We start from the raw sequence: 24,046 nt of genomic DNA, 5'->3' as shown, positions 1-24,046 counted from the left end.
TAGGAGACTCCAAAACAACATTAGGAAAACTTTAAAATGGCATAATATGGGCACTTTAATATTCAACAATATTATTATTATTGCAGCATTTTTGGTGATCTTTACACAATTTTTGAGCGGAACTGAATCAACTTTAGCTGAACAATGACACTTTTGTCTTTTTTAAAACAGCTTTACAGGAGAATTGAACCCTGTTTGCATCATATTGTCCTGTTTATCCCCGTAAAGCTGCTTTGAACTGCTAATAAAGCGCTATATAAATAAAGTTGAAAGGTGATGTACAGAAGGGCAAAATGAATCACGTTGGACGCAGCTGCCATGAGTCCCAACAGTCTCTGAAACTGTTTTACAGTGACAGCTTGGCCTAGCCTGATCTTGCCTAGGGCTGAGAGAATGGATTTGATATAAGAGCAGGAGACTGGCGTGCCTGACTCGTAGTCAAGTCACATACCTGTACCACCCCTAGAAAAGTAGTTCTCCGTAGTGGAGAAAACACACTCTTCTTGGAGTTCAGTCTTAAACCCAGGCACCTCATGTGGGTGAGGATGACATCTCAGTGCCAAACCGCCAAATTTCCCAAGACAATCGATTTATTCAGAGCACTTACTGAAGGCACAGAAGTTGACAATGTTTGGTACGGTGTTCTTTATAGTTTCCGGTTGCGCCGTCATCTGTCACATGACGTTTCGCCAATGAGATTGGAGTGATTTCACACGTGCTTCTGACACAGTCATGCAGAAACGTTCCCATAGCATTAACATTCTGATTATGTTGAACTCAGCGTTGGACATCCCTAGATGAAACCTTAAACTTTAAAAAAAAAAAAAAAATAGAAATGTTGCCTTGGCAGCTAACTGAAAAAAAATAAATTAAATTTGAAGTACTAAAATTACTAAAACAAAAACTGAGATAAAATAAATTATAGCTAAATATATATATATATATATATATATATATATATATATATATATATATATATATATATATATAACTAATAGAAATGACAAAAGCACATAACAAAATTAATCAAACTTAAAACCAAAATTAAAACAAATAAGAATTAAAGCTAATTCTAAATATTAATAAATTTTATAATAGTATTTAAATAATACTGAAACAACACTGATGCACTACACTATAATACACATTTTATTATAGAAATATTGCTTTGGCGACTAACAAATCAAATATGTATAATGTATAATGAAATGACCAAAACAAAGTTAAAGCTAAACTAGAATATTAAAAGTAAAAATGGCAAAAGTACGAAACAAAATGACTAAAATTAAAACTGCGTTTATAAAATCAATAGCGAACTCAAAATATTCATATACAGTGAGGAAAATAAGTATTTGAACACCCTGCTATTTTGCAAGTTCTCCCACTTGGAAATCATGGAGGGGTCTGAAATTGTCATCGTAGGTGCATGTCCACTGTGAGAGACATAATCTAAAAAAAAAAATCCAGAAATCACAATGTATGATTTTTTAACTTTATTTGTATGATACAGTTGCAAATAACTATTTCAACACCTGTCTATCAGCTAGAATTCTGACCCTCAAAGACCTGTTAGTCTGCCTTTAAAATGTCCACCTCCACTCCATTTATTATCCTAAATTAGATGCACCTGTTTGAGGTCGTTAGCTGCATAAAGACACCTGTCCACCCCATACAATCAGTAAAAATCCAACTACTAAAATGGCCAAGACCAAAGAGCTGTCAAAGACACTAGAGACAAAATTGTACACCTCCACAAGGCTGGAAAGGGCTACGGGGAAATTGCCAATGCAAAATTGCCAGCACATGTCAAGGCCCGTCTTAAGTTTGCCAATGACCATTTGGATGATCCAGAGGAGTCATGGGAGAAAGTCATGTGGTCAGATGAGACCAAAATAGAACTTTTTGGTCATAATTCCACTAAACGTGTTTGGAGGAAGAAGAATGATGAGTACCATCCCAAGAACACCATCCCTACTGTGAAGCATGGGGGTGGTAGCATCATGCTTTGGGGGTGTTTTTCTGCACATGGGACAGGGCGACTGCACTGTATTAAGGAGAGGATGACCGGGGCCATGTATTATGAGATTTTGGGGAACAACCTCCTTCCCTCAGTTAGAGCATTGAAGATGGGTCGAGGCTGGGTCTTCCAACATGACAATGGCCCGAAGCACACAGCCAGGATAACCAAGGAGTGGCTCTGTAAGAAGCATATCAAGGTTCTGGCGTGGCCTAGCCAGTCTCCAGACCTAAACCCAATAGAGAATCTTTGGAGGGAGCTCAAACTCCGTGTTTCTCAGCGACAGCCCAGAAACCTGACTGATCTAGAGAAGATCTGTGTGGAGGAGTGGGCCAAAATCCCTCCTGCAGTGTGTGCAAACCTGGTGAAAAACTACAGGAAACGTTTGACCTCTGTAATTGCAAACAAAGGCTACTGTACCAAATATTAACATTGATTTTCTCAGGTGTTCAAATACTTATTTGCAGCTGTATCATACAAATAAATAGTTAAAAAATCATACATTGTGATTTCTGGATTTTTTTTTTTTAGATTATGTCTCTCACAGTGGACATGCACCTACGATGACAATTTCAGACCCCTCCATGATTTCTAAGTGGGAGAACTTGCAAAATAGCAGGGTGTTCAAATACTTATTTTCCTCACTTTATACTGTATTAGTATATAAATAATAGTAAAATAACAGTGATGAACTTGTATACTATAATGCACTTATACTTTTTAAGTGCCCAGATTCTTTTTGGGGCCACTCTGCATTTATATTTATTATCTAAATACTTTTAGGTAATACATTTGAATATTATATATATTTACTTTTATGTGAGTGGAAAAGTATCATATAAATGCTTTAATTTAACCCTGCAGATAACAGCTATTTTGATTGTCAATTCATCTGTTGATTATTTTTTACTTGCCTATTCATTTTGGCAATATCAGATTTTCAAAAGTTTCCTGAAGTGATTGCTGCTGTGTCTCTCAGGTGACCGCTCTAAGGAGACAGGTGCGGCCTATATCAGGAAAGGTCACACGAAAGGTCAATCTAGAGTCAAACCAGGACTTCTCTTACAGACCTCCCGCGGGTCGGACATACTCGGGCTCAGGAGCACCTAATGGAACCAGGTACATTATACAGGCCTCATGTGAGCACTGTAAATATGTTCATATGACTTTATTATGCCTGTGACTGACAATTGTTTGCTTTAGATTATACTATCGCAGGCCGGCTGGGATATACTCCACCCGAGTGGCTCGTGGGAAATGGCAGAGTCTGGAACGCCGTATCTCCGATATTATCATGCAGCGCGTTACAATTTCCAACATGGAGACTGACATGAATCGTCTTCTTAAGGTACAAATCAACCTGTTATCACGAGAAACGCTTACTTTACAATGTCAAATCTGCCTTAAAGGGATATTTCACCGCTGGAAAGATGAATGTGTATTTAAATTGGGTCATTTTTGTAGTAGAAATGTGAAATTATTTTAGAAGTTGGTGCCTTCTAGACTGAGAAAAGCCAGAAAATGTATTTTTGGCTCATGTGGATGAAAGACAACAACTCCCAGTGCACTTGCTTCGCTGCCCTACGAGGACACTCCCAAGCCACGCCTCCCGGTTACAGAGGGCAGTATCGGAAGAAATGATACAGCTAGGCTACTAGTCGACTCGAAACTGAAAAGGCGCCGTTTTATCGTGAGATCCCCCTATGGGCGGGTTGAAGACATGCGGGACGAGCTCCTCCTACTGGCTGGAGTCTCTCGCCTCTGGACAAAAAAGCCTCTGATGATGCACAATGAGTTTTTTTTACAGACACACAATACAGAAATCTCTCGTCTCAGGGGGACATTAGGAAGGGAAGCACGGTCATTCGAAAATACTACCGGGTTTCTACTGATACAAAGCTAAATGCTAATCGGTGAAGTATCCCTTGAATGCTAATATTGTAGATACAAATATATACACTGATCACATTTATTTAAAAAACTTTTATATGAAACTTTTTTGAAATTTAATTGCATTTACATTCCTAGAATAATAGCTCTGTACAAACTTGTTTAGCTTCTCATTGTTTGAAATCCCGCCCACAGCAACGTGAAGAGCTGACGCGTCGGCGGGATAAGATAAACCGAAAGAGAGAGAGACTGCTGGCGGAAGAACCGGAGGTAGAAAAAGATGTTCAGTCTCTGAATGAGGAGCTGGAGTCTCTGCTGGCCAACATCGACTACATCAACGACAGCATCTCTGACTGTCAGGCCAACATCATGCAGATGGAGGAAGCCAAGGTGAGGCAACTCCCACTGCTCCCTTCTCCCTGAGCACGGGATCTCTGTTCAAGGTCTCTTGACAAAATGCGTTATGCCCATGCAACTTTGTGTATATTAAGGCTTTTTTACACAGACCAGTTAAGGCTGCTCTGTGCATGCTCAAAATTCAGTGTAAAGATGCAATGCCGTATAAAAGCCAGACTTAATTATGTCTGCTCTGACCCACCTCACCCCCCTAGTGTCAAATCATACAGTTGTAATTGATGTGCAAATGCATTTATGCCACCTCTGAACAGCATTAAACAGTGTGTAAAGACACTTAGATGCCACTTCAGAAGTGCTTCTACACCACCTTTGCAGTGTAAACTTGTTATTAGAGGAGTTTACACTGCGATGACATAATATACTTCTGTAAATAAAAATAATATAAATTACTATACATTCGTAAAATACGTGTATATAATGCTGTGTATTTAGAGAAATATACCTTTATTATTAATTAAATATTAAATGTCATATTTGAAAGCTCTAAGATGAATGATAATTATCTGTTGCGATGTTTAATGTGAAAATAAACGTAATTTGGGTAGATTAGATGTATATTTTTATCTCATTCAAACGTACTCATGATCACTAACTGCGAACAACCCACAAACAACTGTATACAAACCACTCCTCAATAAAAGCAGTGGAGCCTTTATTTAATTCACATTTCTGAAAGTGCTGGAGTGATACGCAATGGCTGATGGGTAAATTTCTCCCTCCACTTCCTGTTAAGTGATGTATTGGTGTACTCTTATTCCCTATGCTGTTTGTAGTGCCCTTTGAACTGAACATGTTCTCTTCTTTCGAATTGGAAATTCTCTTAAGATGGTGGAATATCCTGTGAATACTCTTTGCAGGGCACTTACAGTCGAATGAAACACTCTTTCTATGTTCTGAATCAATTCACTGTAATGACACTGCATCAGTTCACTGAAACTATTCTGAATCAGGTCACTGGCATTAAAAGATTATTTTTTTGGAATGTTAAAATACGTTCTCTTAACCCAGTTTATTGTGCATATTGTGCATTATCTCCCCCAAAGGTGTAAACATTGGGCCTTCAAGCACCATCCAAACATTGAGAGCAATCCACTCAGATCTGTCAGTCTCTTTGTTGCATGGGAAAAGACATTCGGCGTCGGTTACAGAAGTTCAAGACAAAATTCACTGCATTTAGACCTTCAAAGCGAACAGGGCCTTGCGATGTCACATGCTACAGTGGATGCTTCAATACCACACAGCTTCATCTTTACTCGTTCAGAGAGACAAACTTAACAATTTACAAAGTATACTTTGATGTTTTCAGTGTAGACAGCCTAAAACTGGAGCTGGGAAAGACCTCTTATATGTCAAAAGATAAAGGAACATGTCTTATGTCATGGCCCCTTTAAAGCTGTAGTCCATAACTTTTTGGGGTTAAAAATTTGAGAAGAAGGGGTCCCGGCTAGTAGGCTATATTGTGTATGAGGATGTTGGAGGTGGAGATGTATAGCCTTTTCTCACAGCACTTGATATAAACTTATCAGTTTGATGGAGGATCCAGAAAGGTTCAAACGACAATCACCAGGAGATTCACCCGCTGTAAAATGCAAAAGACTTCGGACTTCGGAGCGGCTACAGACAAAAAGAGACTGCAAACGACCCATGCGAATACAAGGATAAATATCGGAAGGGCATTAAATGTAGTCATGCAATGCTGATGTTGTGAACATTAACAATTTGAGAACAAAGTATAATTTGCACGTTTGACGTGATATGATAAGCGATCGTTAGATTTAATCAGCGCAATTTACTGCAATGCTTTTTTCCCCTTAGTTGGTCAGAACAAAAGTGGATGTTACTTGTTCAGACGACATTTTCCGGTGAAAATTCTTATGTTGGTCATACGTCCAAAAAGTATAATCTGTGATTGCGAATGCCAGTATCCACACCGGCGCGGCGACTGACAGCCGCACATTCTCCTCAAAACACTGAATTCATCCGCGCTGTGCCGTGCCGAGGCACAACCCACGTAAAGTTTATAAATTCCGCGAATAACTGCAATTGCAGATTTCGAACAGAAAACCCAAAGAGGAAAAACTACGGACTGCAGCTTTGAATCAAACCACTGGAATATTGCTTTTAAACTCGAATGAATTCACTCAAATTACTCTAAATCAAACCACTAGTATTGAAAAAATTATATACTGTTTTTTTTTCTTCTTCATGCGTAGGAAGAGGGTGATGTTATTGATGTCTCGTCTGTGATTGGTTCCTGCACTCTGGCTGAATCTCGATTCCTGCTGGACCATTTCATGTCCATGGCCATCAACAAGGTATCCAATCACAAAACTGTTACGCTGCTTTGGTCTTCTCTGTTACATGCTATAATGTTAAAAGTTCAATTCTCATAAATAGATTCATTCATTTTTAAAACATTAGCCTGACCACATGCTTTCAGGGTCTACAGGCAGCTGTGAAGGAATCTCAGATAAAGGTGATGGAGGGGCGGCTCAAGCAAACTGAGATCAACAGTGCCACTCAAAACCAGCTGCTCTTCCACATGCTGAAAGAGAAGGCAGAGTTTAACCCGGAACTGGATGCGTTGTTGGGGAATGCTCTGCAAGGTAGGGACGTTCCTCCTGAAACTTATCTGTTAGCCATTTGACCCCAGGCCCTAAGACCTTAACAGTGACCTTAGCGGTACTGCTCAGCCCTGTTAGCATGCCAGAATACCCATAATGAAAACTTTTGCTAATCATAAGAAACCCGGAAGTGTTTTGTGATTTTGCAAATACTCAATCACAAAATTTGGTCTAAAGATGCCAGATGTCTGACAGTCACTATTTTCCAATCTGAGGTAAAGTGCAATTGTGGCCGAGCCTGCTCCTGGAGAGCTACTATACTGCAGAGTTTAGCTTCAGCTCTAATCAAACATACATGAACCAGCTAATCAAGGTCTTCAGGATTACTTGAAAATATCAAGTATGTGTTGGAGCAGGTTTGGAAATGAAGTCTGTAGGAAGGTAACCCTCTAGCTCCACTTTTCCACTGGGGCTGGTGCTGGAGTCGGTGCCCAATCTGGAAGCAGGCTGTGCTTTTCCACACACAAAACCCTGGACTAGTGCCCAAATCTTGTTTCCAAACCAGCCCTGAAAACTTGCTGGTCTTGGTCAGTCATTGATCATTGGAAAACGCACCCTGGGCAAGCCCTGGCTCCAGCAACTGCACCAGCCCCAATGGAAAAGTGGTTTAGGAGCAGTATTTGCTAATCCTGGTCTAGGGGTTGCACTAAGTAGCTGATTAGTTCTGCCATGTTCTGACAAGTTGATGTGTTGAGTCTCTGATGACTAGTCATGGAGTTGCACCAGCCAAAATTCTTTCAACCCAGCCTCAAACAATTCAAGTATTGCCCAGAACCTGACAGAAACTAGAAGTATGTGTAGTTGTTGTATGCACTATTTATGACAATGCAAGCAGCATGCATCTTGTGATGAAGATATGCACTTTCATTTGTAGTGGTGTGAGCCTGAATATTATATAAAACAGGCTAATGGCTGAAACCCAGATCATGTGCATAGTCCCGGGTGCTCATGGCTAACTGGAAGAGCAGGCCAGGGTGCCCTTTGCAACTCTATAAGTATTGTTTGACACAAGTCTGTTTGGAGTCTTGTCATGGGTTTGGAAGCACCTGGACTTGGTTTTGACTCGACCCTCCTCAGGTCTCTGTCTTGACTCTGACTCGACCCTCCATGGGGCTCTGTCTTGACTCTGACTCGACCCTCCTCAGGTCTCTGTCTTGACTCTGACTCGACCCTCCATGGGGCTCTGTCTTGACTCTGACTCGACCCTCCATGGGGCTCTGTCTTGACTCTGACTCGACCCTCTATGGGGCTCGGCCTTGACTCTGACTCGACCCTCCATGGGGCTCGTTCTTGACTCTGACTCGACCCTCTATGGGGCTCGGCCTTGACTCTGACTCGACCCTCCATGGGGCTCGTTCTTGACTCTGACTCGACCCTCTATGGGGCTCGGCCTTGACTCTGACTCGACCATCCATGGGGCTCGGTCTTGACTCTGACTCGACCATCCATGGGGCTCTGTCTTGACTCTGACTCGACCCTCTATGGGGCTCGGCCTTGACTCTGACTCGACCCTCCATGGGGCTCGTTCTTGACTCTGACTCGACCCTCTATGGGGCTCGGCCTTGACTCTGACTCGACCCTCCATGGGGCTCGTTCTTGACTCTGACTCGACCCTCTATGGGGCTCGGCCTTGACTCTGACTCGACCTCCATGGGGCTCTGTCTTGACTCTGACTCGACCATCCATGGGGCTCTGTCTTGACTCTGACTCGACCCTCTATGGGGCTCGGCCTTGACTCTGACTCGACCCTCCATGGGGCTCGTTCTTGACTCTGACTCGACCCTCCATGGGGCTCGGTCTTGACTCTGACTCGACCATCCATGGGGCTCGTTCTTGACTCTGACTCGACCCTCCATGGGGCTCGGTCTTGACTCTGACTCGACCATCCATGGGGCTCGGTCTTGACTCTGACTCGACCCTCTATGGGGCTCGGCCTTGACTCTGACCTTACCTACTCGGGTCTCGGCCTGGACTTGGAATAACATGAGCTGGTGTCGACGACAGCACTGAACTCTGTTGTGTTGAGTTTGTGGTCTCAGCATCAGCATTAAGTGTGTTCCACATTGCAGCTTTTTTTGCCCAAGAACCACCTTTTTTAGACAGGAAGAGATTGTCTTATTGACATGTCTGACCAGAATTAATTTTTTGATACCTTAAATTTTGTGTCTCCAGTCCTGCTTCTGGATGGCCAACGTCCTGCGAAGTTTTGCTCCAACCTGTTCAAGCACACCTGCTTGAAAATTTCTAGCGGAGGTCCTGCAATTCTTGATAGGCTGGTTCAGGTGTGTTTAATTATGGTTGGAGTTAAACTCTGCAGGACACTGGCCCTTCAGGAGCCGGATTGGACACCTCTGAGACCACAATAATGGACCTACATATAACAAAGTTGCACTTCAGTCAAATAACAATCAATCAGTCCCCACGAAAGGTTGTACGGTGTCCCCATGTACAGGCTTTCCACAGTCGTTAAACACCTTAAAAATCAGGGAATTGTAAAATTGTGATACACAGGCCTGGAAAATCATGGGAAAGTCATAGAAATGGGTTGGTTAAAAAGTGTGGAAACCCTTGACATATATTTTCCATATTCACATTGTATTGTGGTATATCCATGAATACCATCATACCATATAACTTCATCTTTTCTGTTCCCCTGTTGCCTGATTTAAACAGAACTAGGTAACATGCCCTTGGGTGAGTACCAATAGCCACACTCTCTCTGTAATGAGCGCATGGGTCTACCTCCTTGGACTAACCACAGGCTAGCGGTCCCATCCGCAGGTGCATGAGGCTTCTGTTCATCTGTCCACACCTCCTCTACCGGTTCTTACCATTTTAAACCATCAATCCCCAGCTAGCAACATACTACTTATCACCAATAGCATAGGCTACATCGCAGTCCAGCAGCAGGAAAACAAGTGATTCTTCCAGACCATGTACAACTAATTTTTTCCTCCTTTTTGAATGATTTACCATTTGTGTTCCCTCATCCTTCTTCTCCACAACCTTTTTGCACTAACTTTGACGATAGCCTCTTTCTGGTCACAGCTGATATCAGAAAACGGTTTGGATCAGCGTTCACGGCAACTAAAGAAACTAGCATGGTAGCGCTGCGCATACTTTATCCTCATTTGCTTTGTATTACTACCACACTCTCGAAAGTCTCTTAAACATCACAGATAACAGTGTCGGCGTGTTTTTTGCCTTAATTCAAGTATCTTGCAAGTTCTTCCAATTCTTCTGGTGCAAGTTAGACACCCATTTGTGGTTGCTTGAATATCCACTCTCATTTCTTTTTCCTCGTTAGAAAATGGAGACGACAGTAGTAGCGACGAGTCGACCCCAAGTCCTGCAGTGGAAGGAAAGTAAGTTAATCTGCCAATGGCAAATATGTTTGTTTTCATTACTGTGCTTTAATGATTGAACAAACCGAAGTTAATATCTTTTCCCATAATTCAGCACCCTGGCCTCAGACCTCATGAAGTTATGTGGCGAAACTAAATCTAGGACTAAGGTATGGGACAAATTACCTGAATTTTACCTTACCGAAAGCTTGGTAACCAAGAGATTTTATGTGCAAACCATTCAAAGGTTGATCCATGAGCTATGATCACCGTGCCTTTAATCAAGACACCTCATCTCAGTTGGACTGAACCTAATAAGTGACTTTAGATAACAACCATTTCCTTGCATATCCTGTTCCATATTCAACTTGCCTTGTCCATTTGTTTTTGCAATAATTGTAAAGGCCCGAAGGAGGACCACTACTCAGATGGAGTTACTCTACGTGAACAACTGCGACTCTGGCCCGGACACACCGACAAGAGAATTCATCCCTTTACACCCAATGACTGAGACCTCTGAGGGAGCGAGTGATCTGGAGTCTGCTGGGAACACAGTCAGAGATCGGGACTACATGCTCCCCCCTGCCGGATTGTCCTCTAGAATGGGTAGCATGTAAGTGTAAAGTAACCTAAAACCTTGCTAACTAAAATCTCTGCTTACTTACTTCGCCATCTCACATCATGCATGAACTAACTACTCCTGCTTTGTTTACTTTAAAATGTCCTTTGTTTCCGCCAAATGTTGTGCCTTGTTAAAGAAAGATGCTTTGATGTCACACTAATATTTTTTCTGCTATACTGTTAAGACTGATCTCATCTGGTTAATTTCGGTTTAGTCAAAAGTTTAAAAAACTTCAAAAATGGTTTTCTCTCATCACTTTTGTTCAATTGACTTTCATTGCTGTTCCATGTGAGTGGCTAACAACACTAAACAACAAAGCTATAGTCTAGAGTCAGATTTGGCAATACAATCTATTTGTCTCAAAAGATTTCAGACCATTAAAGTAAATAGTTATTTACAATTACTAATATTTCTCTTGCAACTTGGACTACTGATGGCTAGATAACAGCATGCGTGAGTTGTGGGGACTACTTTTTAGTGGGAAGAACTGTACACTTCTGGCAACTATTTGTGGTTTACCAGAAATTTACTTCAAGTTTGACCAGAAACAGTTTTTGCAAAGGATCATGTTCAAGAAAAACATCAACTGTGATGATCTACAGCAAGAGGTTAAGACGGGTGTTATTCACAATAACACATTAATTACCGTTCATGTTCTTTTAACTAAATCACAATCTGACATCTGTTTGAACTCCTTTTTCACAAACATTCCAAACATAGAAAGTTATTTGAAAGTTTTTTTTTTTATTATTTCAATAATAATCAAATAGTTCAATAATCATTTCACTTCAGTGAAAAGTTTAACAGCTGTGAGAAATTTTTGTATAGTTGCCACAGGTTTGCCGCCAGTCTTGGCGAATATTTTCTAAATAACGGTTTGCCAGTAGTGGCAGATATTTCTGTGATTCGCCACAGAATTGGTTGCCAGTAGGTTTGCATGGTTGCCAATGTTTTCTTTTGTCTTTTTTTAACCAGCAAATAAAGTTTTTGCTGTAGTAACTTGAGTTTCATTAGCTTTTTGTAGCTTAAAAAAAACAGACAATGTTAGGTTTATTTGTGTATTTTTTTTTTAATGCATGCTGCCCACATTATGTTTGTGTTTCTTTTTTTTCAGTCCTTGTGTTTTATTTTTATGTTTCTGTCTTTCACATTGCAAATGGATCTTAAAGTAGCAGCTCTGGCAACAGACTTCCAGCAGGTGGGCAAAAGAGAGTACCGGAACCATCCCCTCTTTCTCGCAGGAAGACTTATGACAAGGGACAAGCCATGGCTGACAAGGCTAAAGCCAAAGATATCACACAGTAAGAGCTAGCACCCCCCAGTGGCAGCAAGCTACTACTGCAATTTATGGAGGGTTTCGGCTTCTGCCTGTTTGTGTCGGATTTAAGACAGTCTACTGTGAAAATAATAAATCCTGCAAACTATAAATCCTACGAATCCTGCAAACAGGATTTGTGTGTAGAAAGATTGGCATATAAGATAAAAAAAAAAAACTGTTTTGAAGAAGCATGCTCTCTGACTCTTACACCAAAATGTAAAACACTGGTAACTTTACATTGACTGCAATAATCATACTACTCGCTTTATTAAGAATGAGAAGAATCCCACTCATATCCTCGTTCACATGCACATTAACATCTGGTTCACAAATGGTGTACAACTCGAAATTCCAACTTAGACATATGACAGTAATCCAGAAAATGGTTTTACATGGCATTTTCAAATTCAGAATATGACTTATAGTCCACATAAAAAGTGGCCACAAAATGCCGAATTGGCTTGGATTTAAAAGATGTCATAGATTTTGCCCTGCAGAACTTGTCGCGTGGGCCTAAATAAACTCTGGTCTGAAACAAAAACTGTCCTTTCAAAATGAAATGTCGCTAACGGGGTGTCCGGGCGCAACTAAAATCCTTCTATTCACCTCAGTAAGGAACATACCAGGGGTCGTGAGAAGTTCTTGCCTTGTAAATGCTGACTACTCTGATTATTTGCATCTGAAGTGTTTTTGGTTTTTAATTTGAACTTAAATTAGGCATTTTTCATAAGTTAATTGAAGACCACATTTCTGTGAGTGTTTGTGAATATGTGGATGTTCATGCATTTATAGTGGTTTCAGTAGTTACGGGAGGATGGGCCGGACCAGCATGATTGATTCATGCATTCAACAGTATCAGTAAATCAGACAATTTTATTGTTAATGTGCGTCAACCTCTCCACCCTATTTTAACTTTCTGATTCCTTTTATTGTATTTATTTATTTATTTTGATTTTGCATCATGAATGTTTATTTCACTGCATGTGGATGAATTTCTGGACAGCGTTCATTGGCACACATGCCCTGTCATATTTTGCTTCACAAACTATTTTGGCAAAATCATACAGTGCCATGAAAAAAAAATGACTTGCATTCAGGATCTCTTTCATTGTTTATGCTGAGAACTAAATGACACACTTGGGTGTTTTTTGTTGTTAAATCATAAACACTGCGACTAGCTGATGTTGGATATGGTAACTGTTTTTTTAATGTTTTTCTAGAATCTTTTAAAATGTTCCCGATGTGATGCAGCTTTGGCCCTTTGATCTATTTTGTCAATTACAAAATGAATAATGATAAAAAAAATTAACTTCTGAAAGTATTCTCCAAGTCTTTTTCAAAACTATGCTTTGTTTACTCCGGTTTCCGGAGTCAAAATTTGATTATATGAAACATGGAGATAAATATACAGTTAAAGAGGGAATGGGGAAAGTACTTTATGGCACTGTATCTGCAGCAATGTGTGGATAGAAGACGATGATGTCTCGACACACGAGTTTTGATGGAGGAATCTTCTGATTGTTGATTGTTTGATGTGCGTCAGAGGTGTGATCAACCCTGTTCCTGTGTCGAAGAGCAGTCGTGGCGGCTCTCTGCAGTGTGTTCACATAGCCGAGGGTCACAGTAAAGCTGTGCTGTGTGTTGACTCCACAGATGACCTCCTCTTCACCGGGTCAAAAGGTCAGAACACCAGTCAACCTGCATTATATGCCTTATTCTTGCCTGCATGTACTGTATGCTAGTAGGATTTTGTTGTGCTCACTCGACCTGTTTCACAAAAAGAAAATGATTTTGGATTTTTAGTTTGGAGAATAATATTCACAAATTCACCGGAATCGTAAACCAAGTTATTTTATGAATGTTTATGTACCATTATAGTATTTAGTAATAATTTGAATTAGCTTTTATTTTTACATTTTAAGTTTTTTTAAGTGCTTTAGTGATTTTATGTGCTTCACATATAATATTTCTATTTAGCTTTAATTTTTATTTCAGTTTTAAACAAACTTCTTTCATTTAAGTTAGTTGCCAATGCAAACATTTCTAATTTTCATTAAGTTTTTCAATTTAATATTAATATTTAGCTTTCATTTTTACAACAATGATTGTAAAGAATTAAAAAATTTCAGTTCCTTCACATTTTTTATTTTATTTTATTACTTACTAGTAAGAATAATTGGTCCAGCCAGTTTTTATAACCTGGCCCTGTTTCCTTTTCCCAGACCGGACCTGTAAAGTGTGGAACCTGGTGACGGGACAGGAGATCATGTCTCTAGGCGGACACCCCAACAACGTGGTGTCTGTGCGTTACAGCTCCAGTCTGGTGTTCACAGTCTCCACTTCCTACATCAAAGTCTGGGACATCCGTGACTCGGCCAAGTGCATCCGGACGCTCACGTGAGTTCCTGAACATATCAGACATGCATTCGGAAACTACAAGCACAAACATTTAATTCTTCAAAATGAAGCTGCAAGCGACGATCATCGGGATCCAAGCATAAATGGCCCATGTGGATGATAGTTTGGTTTGATGAAGCAGGTTAGCAAAATACAGGGACAACTGACTTTCAAAGGAAATTCCTTATTTCAGCCTGCAAACATTATTTTGATCATATAATGCATTTCTGTAAGCATCCCTTTGTAAACGAATTATTTAAAACTATATAGTCAGTGTACTACAAATAAACTGGTCCTGTACATTTATTCGACATTCAAACTGATGGAGTCTATGCAAGCTTGTTTCCGCCACAGAATAAAACATTTGAAAAGATAATTGCGACTTTTATATCACTCAATTCTGACTTTATAACTCACTATTGCGACTTTATATCACACAATTCGGAGATAAAAAGTCAGAATTGTGAGATAAAAAGTCGCAATTACCTTTTTATTTTTTATTGTGGCGGAAACAAGCTTCCATGGAATCAGATTTTAAAAAAAAAGAAAAAAAAGGATGTGTACAACATTAGTATTTCTGAAGAACCAGATAGAAACGCGCTAGTGCGCGCACGGATCTTGTAACGGGTTTCAGCAGAAAACCAAACGGTTTCTGGTTAGGAAATGAGCGAACTGTTTTATTGGGTATGCAGTCACTTACACAGTACCGAATAAAGTCCATGACCACTGTGGTATGATCATCCAGATCTGAAGATGAATCTCCAAACACGTCTCAGTTCACAGAATAAAAGCAGTCCTGAATTCTCGTCACTATTCCATATTATACAAATCTGACATTTGGAATTTGGCTTGTCCAACACCTTCCTTCAGATCTCCTTCACATTTGGGTCAGATGATCTTGAGTCCATGTTGGTAAAAATCTATTAAAATCTTTCCAGTACCAGCTTGGACACTCCTGTACTGAAGTAATTGTAAATGTATTTATTAAATGATCAAAATGGCCATTGAGTGTCCTGGTTTTCAAAACTTCTCCCTCCGTGATTGTGTGTTTCTGCCTTCAGATCGTCAGGTCTGGTGAACTCTGGTGACCCATGTGCAGCCAGCACGAACCGCACTGTGACCATCCCGGCCGGGGAAAACCAGATCAACCAGATCTTTCTGAACCCGTCTGGAAGCGTTCTCTATGCTGCCGCGGGCAACTCTGTTCGCGTATGGGACCTGAGACGGTATGACTTCGACACCGCGTCCTTCACTTCACCCACTCTGAGAGCTATACATCATTTGCCGCATCATATATCTGACAGTTTCAGTTGTTTTCCACCTGTTTTTGTCAGGTTTGTGTCTACAGGAAAATTAACAGGCCATCTCGGTCCAGTCATGTGCTTGACTGTTGATCAGACTGGCAATGGACAGGATCTAGTTATCACAGGCTCTAAGGATCACTACATCAAGGTTTGTATATCTATCTGTAACGGTGATTTGGTTGACGTTAGCTGGCGTTTTCCATAAATAATTACAAAATAGACACTGACTATCTTTTTTTTTTCCATTTCAACAAATGATCAGTGAAAGGAGATGCTCAGCCTCAAGAGCACTTTTATTTCCTATAGAAGAGATTTTTAATATTTTCAACCCTGCTGTTACCAAAAGTTTTGGAAATGTCTACAGTAAATATAGTTAAAACCTTGATTTGTTTGATTTTGTTTTATTCTAACAACAAGCATTAAATACACATCAAAATATATGTTCAATTAAATTGGACAACAACAAAAAATAAAAAATGTGTTAGAATGAGTACCCTTGTGAAAAAGAAGTGCGATTAATTGAATTGAAGCCCCATCTATTTGAACAGGGGAATCCTGAAATCTCAAAAACTGCTTGGCGAACTCACAATCAAATAACATATTTCAAATCAGCAACAAAATCTGACATGAACTGTCCCATAAATGTTGTTTCGTACCCTTCGTACCGAGCATATACAGCCCTCGTAACTCGGAATCTCACATAAGATGACTTTACAAAATTCTCCACCTCACGCATGCGCGAGTCAGACTTGTTCAGACTTGTCTGGTAAATGCGCAGAAAGTTTCATTTTTGGCAAATACTAGGGGTTGCACTGACTTTAATGCTCTGTCATGATGCTTTATGCTTTGACGCCGCTGATCGTGACCTATAGAGGGCGCAACAGGATAATAAATCTTTGAAGTCCACCTTTACGCTCTGTTTCCAACAGTTAAAATGACTAATAAATGCACACTCTGAGAGCGCTCCACAAGATGTGTTTGATTATACCTTCTGGATGCTCAAGATTGATCAGGAGAATGCACGTTTTAACGTCCAGATCGCGCACACCGAAACATTCAGTAGCGCAGAAATGTAGAGTCAACACTGTTCTGTGATTTATTAATAAAATAGCTTGGTAACACTTTACAATAAGGTTCATTAGTTGATGTTGAAACTAACATGAACTAACAATAAGCAATCCATTTGTTACTGTATTTGTTCATCTTTGTTAAAAATACAGCTGTTCATTGTTTGTTCATGTTAGTTCACAGTGCATTAACTAATGTTAACAAGATTTTAATAGAGTATTAGAAAATGTTGAAGTTAACATTATCAAAGATTAATAAATGCTGTATATGTGCAGTTCATTATCAGTTCATGCTAACTAATGTAGTTAACTAATGAACCTTATTGTAAAGTGTTACCAATAGCTTAGACACTGAAAAAATCTAGCATGTATTTCTTAGTAACTAAAACCCACAGCTTCACTATTAGTAGAGAGACGCTGCCAGGATTAATTCACAGGCAATCGCTCTCTCTCATTAATGCATTATATAAATGTAATCTTCACTGTGCTGCTTTATCTGATTCTGATTTAGAGCGAGCAGAAATCTGTGAGAAATGTACCGACCCAAAGACAAAAGTGAAGTGATAAAAATAAGCTGTTACGTAGGAGCAATAGCCTTGTGGGCAGCGCTGTGTCATACGCCATATCTGCACACAAGGCAACCCACGCCTGAGGCTCGGCTCGAGGTTCAGGCTTATTTCTTCATTGGCGACTAATCGATGTTAACTTGACTTTAATCACATAAATGTTGACTGAAAAAAACCCCTTTAACCCCTACCAAATATGATGTCATTTGTGTCTGCAGATGTTTGATGTGACGGAGGGTGCTGTGGGTAGTATCAGCCCCACTCATAACTTCGAGCCGCCCCACTACGATGGCATCGAGTCCCTGGTGGTTCAGGGTGATTGTTTGTTTAGCGGCTCCAGAGACAACGGCATTAAGAAATGGGACCTGACCCGCAAGGACCTACTGCAGGTATGACAAGCTATATTAACAACATTATACATGATTAAACTAAATATATATATGTATGTGTGTATAATGGCTGCGTATCGACCATAAAGCCACAGATACATTATTGACTGACAGCAGCCTAATATACTTTCTGCAGTCTCTCTTTAAGACCGAATGCACGGATCTGATATACTGACACGGATGCAGTGCTTGCCAAGGCGGCCATTTTGAGATGTTTGTGTGTGTCATTGACCGCTAAGGCACGCATCCGAAGTTCAAAGTAGCCTAGACTTTGCTCATTTGTGTTTTTCTCTGCACAGAAATCTGCCTGAGATCATGTCAGCTCTCTGAATAATTTAGCATGTTAATAGATATGATAATGTTAATGTATTCAGTTTTGGCGGAATAGATCTGCTACACACACTGTTGCAGCTGGACTTGCTACTGCCAATAGATACACAGACACACTTCTGTGAGCATGTAAGATATGCTGCTGCTGCTGCATGAGTACACATACAAATATCCAATAGCAGATCTAGGCAGGTGGAGCTGGGGGAGGTGGAGGGGTTCAGAGGAACAATGACCAGCTTGTAATGAACACTGAACCACATTATTCAAATGTTGAGAAAACAATCTCAGTGGCTGCAGAATTTCATGACTGATTTATATTTATATATTTATTCACTATAAAGTGTCACTTAAGTTTCCAAATACTTTTTGGCTTCACTCTGGCAACATTTATAATGCAAGTTTAGTAGCTTCCACAAGGACAATTAGCCAATCAGTTGATTAATCAGTGCTGAGGATAAAATCAGGAAGAGGCTAATTACCTCATCAGGACGTGAATCAATCAGGGCTCAAACTGTGTTTGTCCTGGGTCTGATGAGTTGACATGTTGTTTGCCCTACAGCAGGTACCCAATGCTCATCGTGACTGGGTTTGTGCTCTGGGAGTCGTGCCTGCGTCTGCTATCCTGCTGAGCGGCTGTAGGGGAGGAGTCCTCAAACTCTGGCACACGGACACCCTGAGTCCGCTGGGAGAGCTCCGAGGCCATGACAGTCCCATCAACAGCATCTCTACCAACAGCAGTTTTCTGTTTACCGCCTCAGAGTGAGTATTACACGCAGGACACTATGACTGGGAATCGAGAACTGCTTCTCATTCACAACCAAATAATACATGGTGGAGTATAACTGGGTCATTTGCTCTGAAATCAAAGGACCCTAAATCAAAAACCCTAGCCATTGTTGCAAAGTAGATTCAAAGAAAGAAGTAGAATGCATTAAAAGTCATCATTCATTGACCTTAAACATGGCTTATCGTTTGAAACCGTAGCCTAACATTAGCCACTTTGTGTCCGCTCGCTCTAACGCTCACCTAGATAAATGTGCGCTATTGTTAGGCGCATCCACTTATACTGCGGATATGATGATTCAAGACTGTCAACTTCATCTTTGCAGCCGTCTCTGACTCCTGAAAGTTTATTAATAAGTTATTAATGTTCAGACGGTCTCCTTCCTGTTTTTTATGCATTTTTTAAGCTTTATGCATGTACTTTAGCATTTGACTTTGTCCCCTGCCATTGGTGGACATTTCTATAATTTATGAGACAACACTTTCCCGCCATTGACGGATATTTCCGGTTTTCCGTGTTATGCGGTAGGGGGCGCTGTTACGCATCTTCTGAATAAGTACTGAATCTCCTGATCAAAACAGGCGAAGAAGCAGAAACTTATGCATATGTAAGCATGCGTATGTAAAATAACGCGATCATCAACATTTAGCTGCAGAAATCATAACTGCCTTATGTTACCTAATGAAATGTCGACCCAGGACTGTGAAGCTTTGAGGGTGTTGATGGACTCGATCTACTCCATCTATGTTTTGATCATCGTTCTGAATCCCATCCGGACGTAGTCTTTGACCAAAACTCAATTTTCTCAGCTTTTTGCTGCTAAAACTTATCCACAATCAAATGTTGATAAAAAAATAATAATAATAATGCATTAAGCTAAAATGAAAGCTGTGTCAGTTCTTTCTTTTGATATATTGCATGTTCAGAAATTCATACAACAAAATATTCTGGGGGGAGGGGGGAGGGGGGAGGGGGGGTCCATGAAAAGTTTGTGAAAATGATCAAAAACGCTGGCAGGTAAAGAGTTAACTATTTAAAGGCTCATTATTATGATTTAGTATTCTAAATCCTGTTAGCAATAATATTCTAGTTCAGCCCTGAAACTCCTGCTGCGTTGTCATAACATGTCATGATTACCGTAATTTCGTGATGACAACACGTGACGTTCTATTTTAAGATGTTAAGAATTAGACTGAGAATAAGACTGGGAATTATGCGTTTCTATGGAAACACTATCAACATCCAAATGAGTCTGCAGAGGTCAGGTGGTACACAGGTCACATGGTCAAAGTAGGAGCTCTAAGAAAATTCCCAGGTTACAAGTTGTAATTACGAGTTCTGCGAGGACGTGACCGCTTTTTACAAGTTGGAATGTCTTAAAGGAGAACTCCGGTAAATTTTAACATTGAGCTCATTTTTTTGTACATTTGGAGTGCTGTCAATACAGAGAACAACGACAAAAATCAGTGTTGCCTACACCGTGTTATCCTCTTTTTAAAATTTGCACCCTGTTGACTTCAATGGGGCAAGTTTTAAACCTGCTTTTAGCCTCTTAACATCCTTGATGTGTCATTACAAGTGAACAGGTCATGTGAGTGATTCCTTCAGAGTGAACACGGTGAATCTGACTGCAGTAGATGTGAAAGATATTAATAAAAATGATGTTTATTCAGCCAGCGCACATACCTGTATTTACATCCTGTTTTCGGTTGAAGTCCACAGAAGTCGATTGTCGAGTTCACGTGCATGATCATAGGTACTAAACCAGTGCGCGTGAACTCGACAATCGATTACAGTGTAATAAATCCTGCTCAGTAATTAATAAATATAAAAAAATAAAATTTTGGGCTTTTAAAGAGGGTCGAAAGTGCTCCGCTTTAAAGGAAAGGAACAGATTGTTGCACAATAATCGTTTTTTCTCGACTGTCATTTTCATGATCGTTGACCCAATACAAAATACAAAAGTGTGTGTGTGTGTGTCTGTGCCTGTATGTGTGTGTGTGTGTAGTGTGTGCCCTTGTTTATATTACATTATGGGGACCAAATGTCCCCATAAGAATAGTAAAACCTGAGATCACCTACATTGTGGGGACCAGCCAGCGGTCCCCACTTTTCAAAAGGCTTATAAATCACACAGGATGAGTTGTTTTGAGAAAGTAAAAATGCAGAATGTTTCCTGTGATGGGCAGGTTTAGGGGCAGGGGCAGTGTAAGGGGATAGAATGTACAGTTTGTACGGTATAAAAACCATTACGTCTATGGAGAGTCCCCACAAAGATAGTGAACCAGACGTGTGTGTGTGTGTGTGTGTACAATTAGGACCCATTATTTAAAGGGGGTCTCCTCATCAGAGGTACTAGAACACATCACTAGGATTATTACATAAAAATGTAATCAGAAACAGAATCATATTCCTTAAGTCCCTTCACTTTACCACCCCTCTCCTCTCGCCCCGCAGTGACCGGACAGTGAAGATCTGGCGTGCGAGAGGAAGTCTGGAGGTCACAGATGTGGCCGACTCGATAGACGAGGGCGTCAGTAACTGATGACTCCTTCCATGCGAACGCCACTGCAGTGTTACCACGGTAACGCAGCTGCCAAAGACATTTGCACTTTGACCCCACCAATAAAACACGGATATCCAGTTGACTCTTTGGCATCCAACACACACATCCTGACAGAATCTACCCGAATCGGAATCTTCTCACTATGGTTCCTTTGGATGTTTCCCAGAGTTCATTGCGTCTTTAGTGATGCCCCACAATTAGGTCAACGTCACATGTTAAAAAAAGCTCTTTGTCCTTAAATGTCAGCTTGGTTAATTCTAACAATCATGAAGATGGCACTGAGACGCGGAGTTCTGTTGGGCTTTGAGGGAGAGGAACCGGATCTTCTGTGGCTGGCTTCAGCGTTCCGGTTCTGGGAAACCAACAGAGCATTGAGGAGCGATGGAGATGTCTGTGGACTAACTGGGTGAATCTCACTGTAACGTTAAAAAAAGAAGTAATCTTTTGCTTAAAGAAAATTAAGGCTGTTTTAAGTACACAACGAGTTTTTTTTGCATTGTGAAATTTATTTTGCATTATAGACAATTAGGCACATTTCCCCATAATTCTTATTACTGTAATGGAAATAAATCGCATTCTAATTATTTTGTGTATAAATATCTATATACCTATATATAAATACCTATTTATATTTATATATATATAAATAAATACATACATACATACATAACACACATACATACATACATGCACACATACATACATACATACATGCACACATACATACATACATACATACATGCACACATACATACATGCACACATACATACATGCACACATACATACATGCACACATACATACATGCACACATACATACATGCACACATACATACATGCACACATACATACATGCACACATACATACATACATACATGCACGCATACATACATGCACACATACATACATACATACATACATACATGCACACATACATACATGCACACATACATACATGCACACATACATACATACATACATGCACACATACATACATGCACACATACATACATACATACATACATGCACACATGCATACATGCACACATACATACATACATGCACACATACATACATGCACACATACATACATGCACACATACATACACACAAACACACATACATACATACATATGCACACACACACTTAATTGTATAATGATTATGTAATGATTCAGTTATATAATTATATATTATGTATCATTAATAGTAATATATTTATTATAATACTGTACAAGAACTAGATATTATGTATTGGTACTGTTACTATTAAGAATGACAATTGCAAAAAACTTGAAACGCTGAAACTTCCTGTCGCAAAAAAACATTTTGAGCTTAAAAATTGCTTCGTTTTTGCATTATGTAATTTCTTTTCTCTGAAGTTTTTCTCCTTTTTTATGGGTTGAATTATGACCCTGATTTTTCTTTCTTTTCACCCAACTGGAATCACCATGACCTTAAATGAACTGGTGTGTTTGGTGTCAATGTGGAACCCATCTTTCTGCTAATATCACGTATAATATACTAGATCAGTGTAGAGCATAACAATATAGAAACTGTCACATCCCACTCTCCTCACTCTCAATCTGTGCTGTCATCAGTCTATTAACCTCTTTCCTCTGCCGTCTAAGCCTATTGGGTCTGTGTAGCATTCAGATAAACACTCTAGATACTGTATGTATGTATATATATACTGTATTCAGACGTGATAGGAGAATTACTTGTGCCTGTACCACTTATCTAGAGCTTTTCTCTTCGCACACTGCGGTTCACTAAATGTAGTTTACATGTCAGACTGTCTCACTGCATTGTGCTAGATGAAATAAACATGAAGACTGACTTGAAAGCTTTTGTAACAATTGTTTAATGCTCTTAGTTTTCGGCTTTGTCTATTTATGACGTCTCAGATTTACTCTGGAGGTTTAGTTGTCAACACAATGGGCGAGCCAGTAGTGATCTGAATGTCAGATGTCAATTGAATTAAATGTCATCTGTCAAAAACTCTTGAAGTGCCGCTGTGTTCATTAAAATGGGGAATTATGATTATTATATTAATAATTATAGCGGAGTCTGACAAGAGCTGTCCAACTCCAAAAGTTAGTCCATACAACTCCCTATATGAAAATGGAAAACTGTGATGATTGTAATTGATGATTATGATTATGTATATAAACATACAATCAAACTGGATGGTGACTATGGCTTAAAAAAAAAAAAAGATTTTTGTTATATTAAAATAATATATATCACACACATTAATTATGGACATACAATTTGAATAATTGCTGACTGCAAAAAGTGGAACAAAAGGACTGCAACCATGTAAGCAAATTTGTTATTTGATTTTATTAGCATGGCAACATTTTCATGCGGCATGTTTGTATTTAAAAAAAAAAAAAAATGCTATCATA

The 24,046-nt window shown here is 39.8% G+C and overlaps 1 protein-coding gene across 6 annotated transcripts in view; it reads left to right on the top strand.

Annotated features, from left to right (window-relative positions):
* kif21a (kinesin family member 21A) overlaps nucleotides 1–23,636 on the top strand; it is a 69,823-nt gene extending 46,187 nt beyond the window's left edge. For 2 of the 6 annotated variants that reach the window (XM_079859584.1, XM_079859581.1), the window contains 17 exons: nucleotides 2,997–3,136; nucleotides 3,221–3,365; nucleotides 4,103–4,297; nucleotides 6,538–6,639; nucleotides 6,765–6,930; nucleotides 9,622–9,642; nucleotides 10,256–10,313; nucleotides 10,408–10,462; nucleotides 10,697–10,905; nucleotides 12,087–12,215; nucleotides 13,776–13,912; nucleotides 14,455–14,629; nucleotides 15,691–15,855; nucleotides 15,964–16,081; nucleotides 17,785–17,955; nucleotides 18,845–19,044; nucleotides 21,527–23,636. In XM_079859584.1, the coding sequence (XP_079715710.1) occupies nucleotides 2,997–3,136; nucleotides 3,221–3,365; nucleotides 4,103–4,297; nucleotides 6,538–6,639; nucleotides 6,765–6,930; nucleotides 9,622–9,642; nucleotides 10,256–10,313; nucleotides 10,408–10,462; nucleotides 10,697–10,905; nucleotides 12,087–12,215; nucleotides 13,776–13,912; nucleotides 14,455–14,629; nucleotides 15,691–15,855; nucleotides 15,964–16,081; nucleotides 17,785–17,955; nucleotides 18,845–19,044; nucleotides 21,527–21,614 (2,274 nt within the window). In that variant the 3' untranslated portion in view covers nucleotides 21,615–23,636. Of the gene's footprint in view, nucleotides 1–2,996; nucleotides 3,137–3,220; nucleotides 3,366–4,102; nucleotides 4,298–6,537; nucleotides 6,640–6,764; nucleotides 6,931–9,621; nucleotides 9,643–10,255; nucleotides 10,314–10,407; nucleotides 10,463–10,696; nucleotides 10,906–12,083; nucleotides 12,216–13,775; nucleotides 13,913–14,454; nucleotides 14,630–15,690; nucleotides 15,856–15,963; nucleotides 16,082–17,784; nucleotides 17,956–18,844; nucleotides 19,045–21,526 lie in introns of all 6 variants that reach the window. The other 4 variants (XM_079859583.1, XM_079859580.1, XM_079859582.1 and 1 more) reach the window with 3 other exon arrangements.
* The last annotated feature ends 410 nt before the right edge of the window (nucleotides 23,637–24,046 follow it).

The sequence above is a fragment of the Squalius cephalus genome (genome assembly GCF_949319135.1).
Source record: "Squalius cephalus genome assembly, chromosome: 23".
Classification (NCBI taxonomy): Eukaryota; Metazoa; Chordata; class Actinopteri; order Cypriniformes; family Leuciscidae; genus Squalius; species Squalius cephalus.
This window is presented reverse-complemented; position numbering and strand designations above follow the sequence as displayed.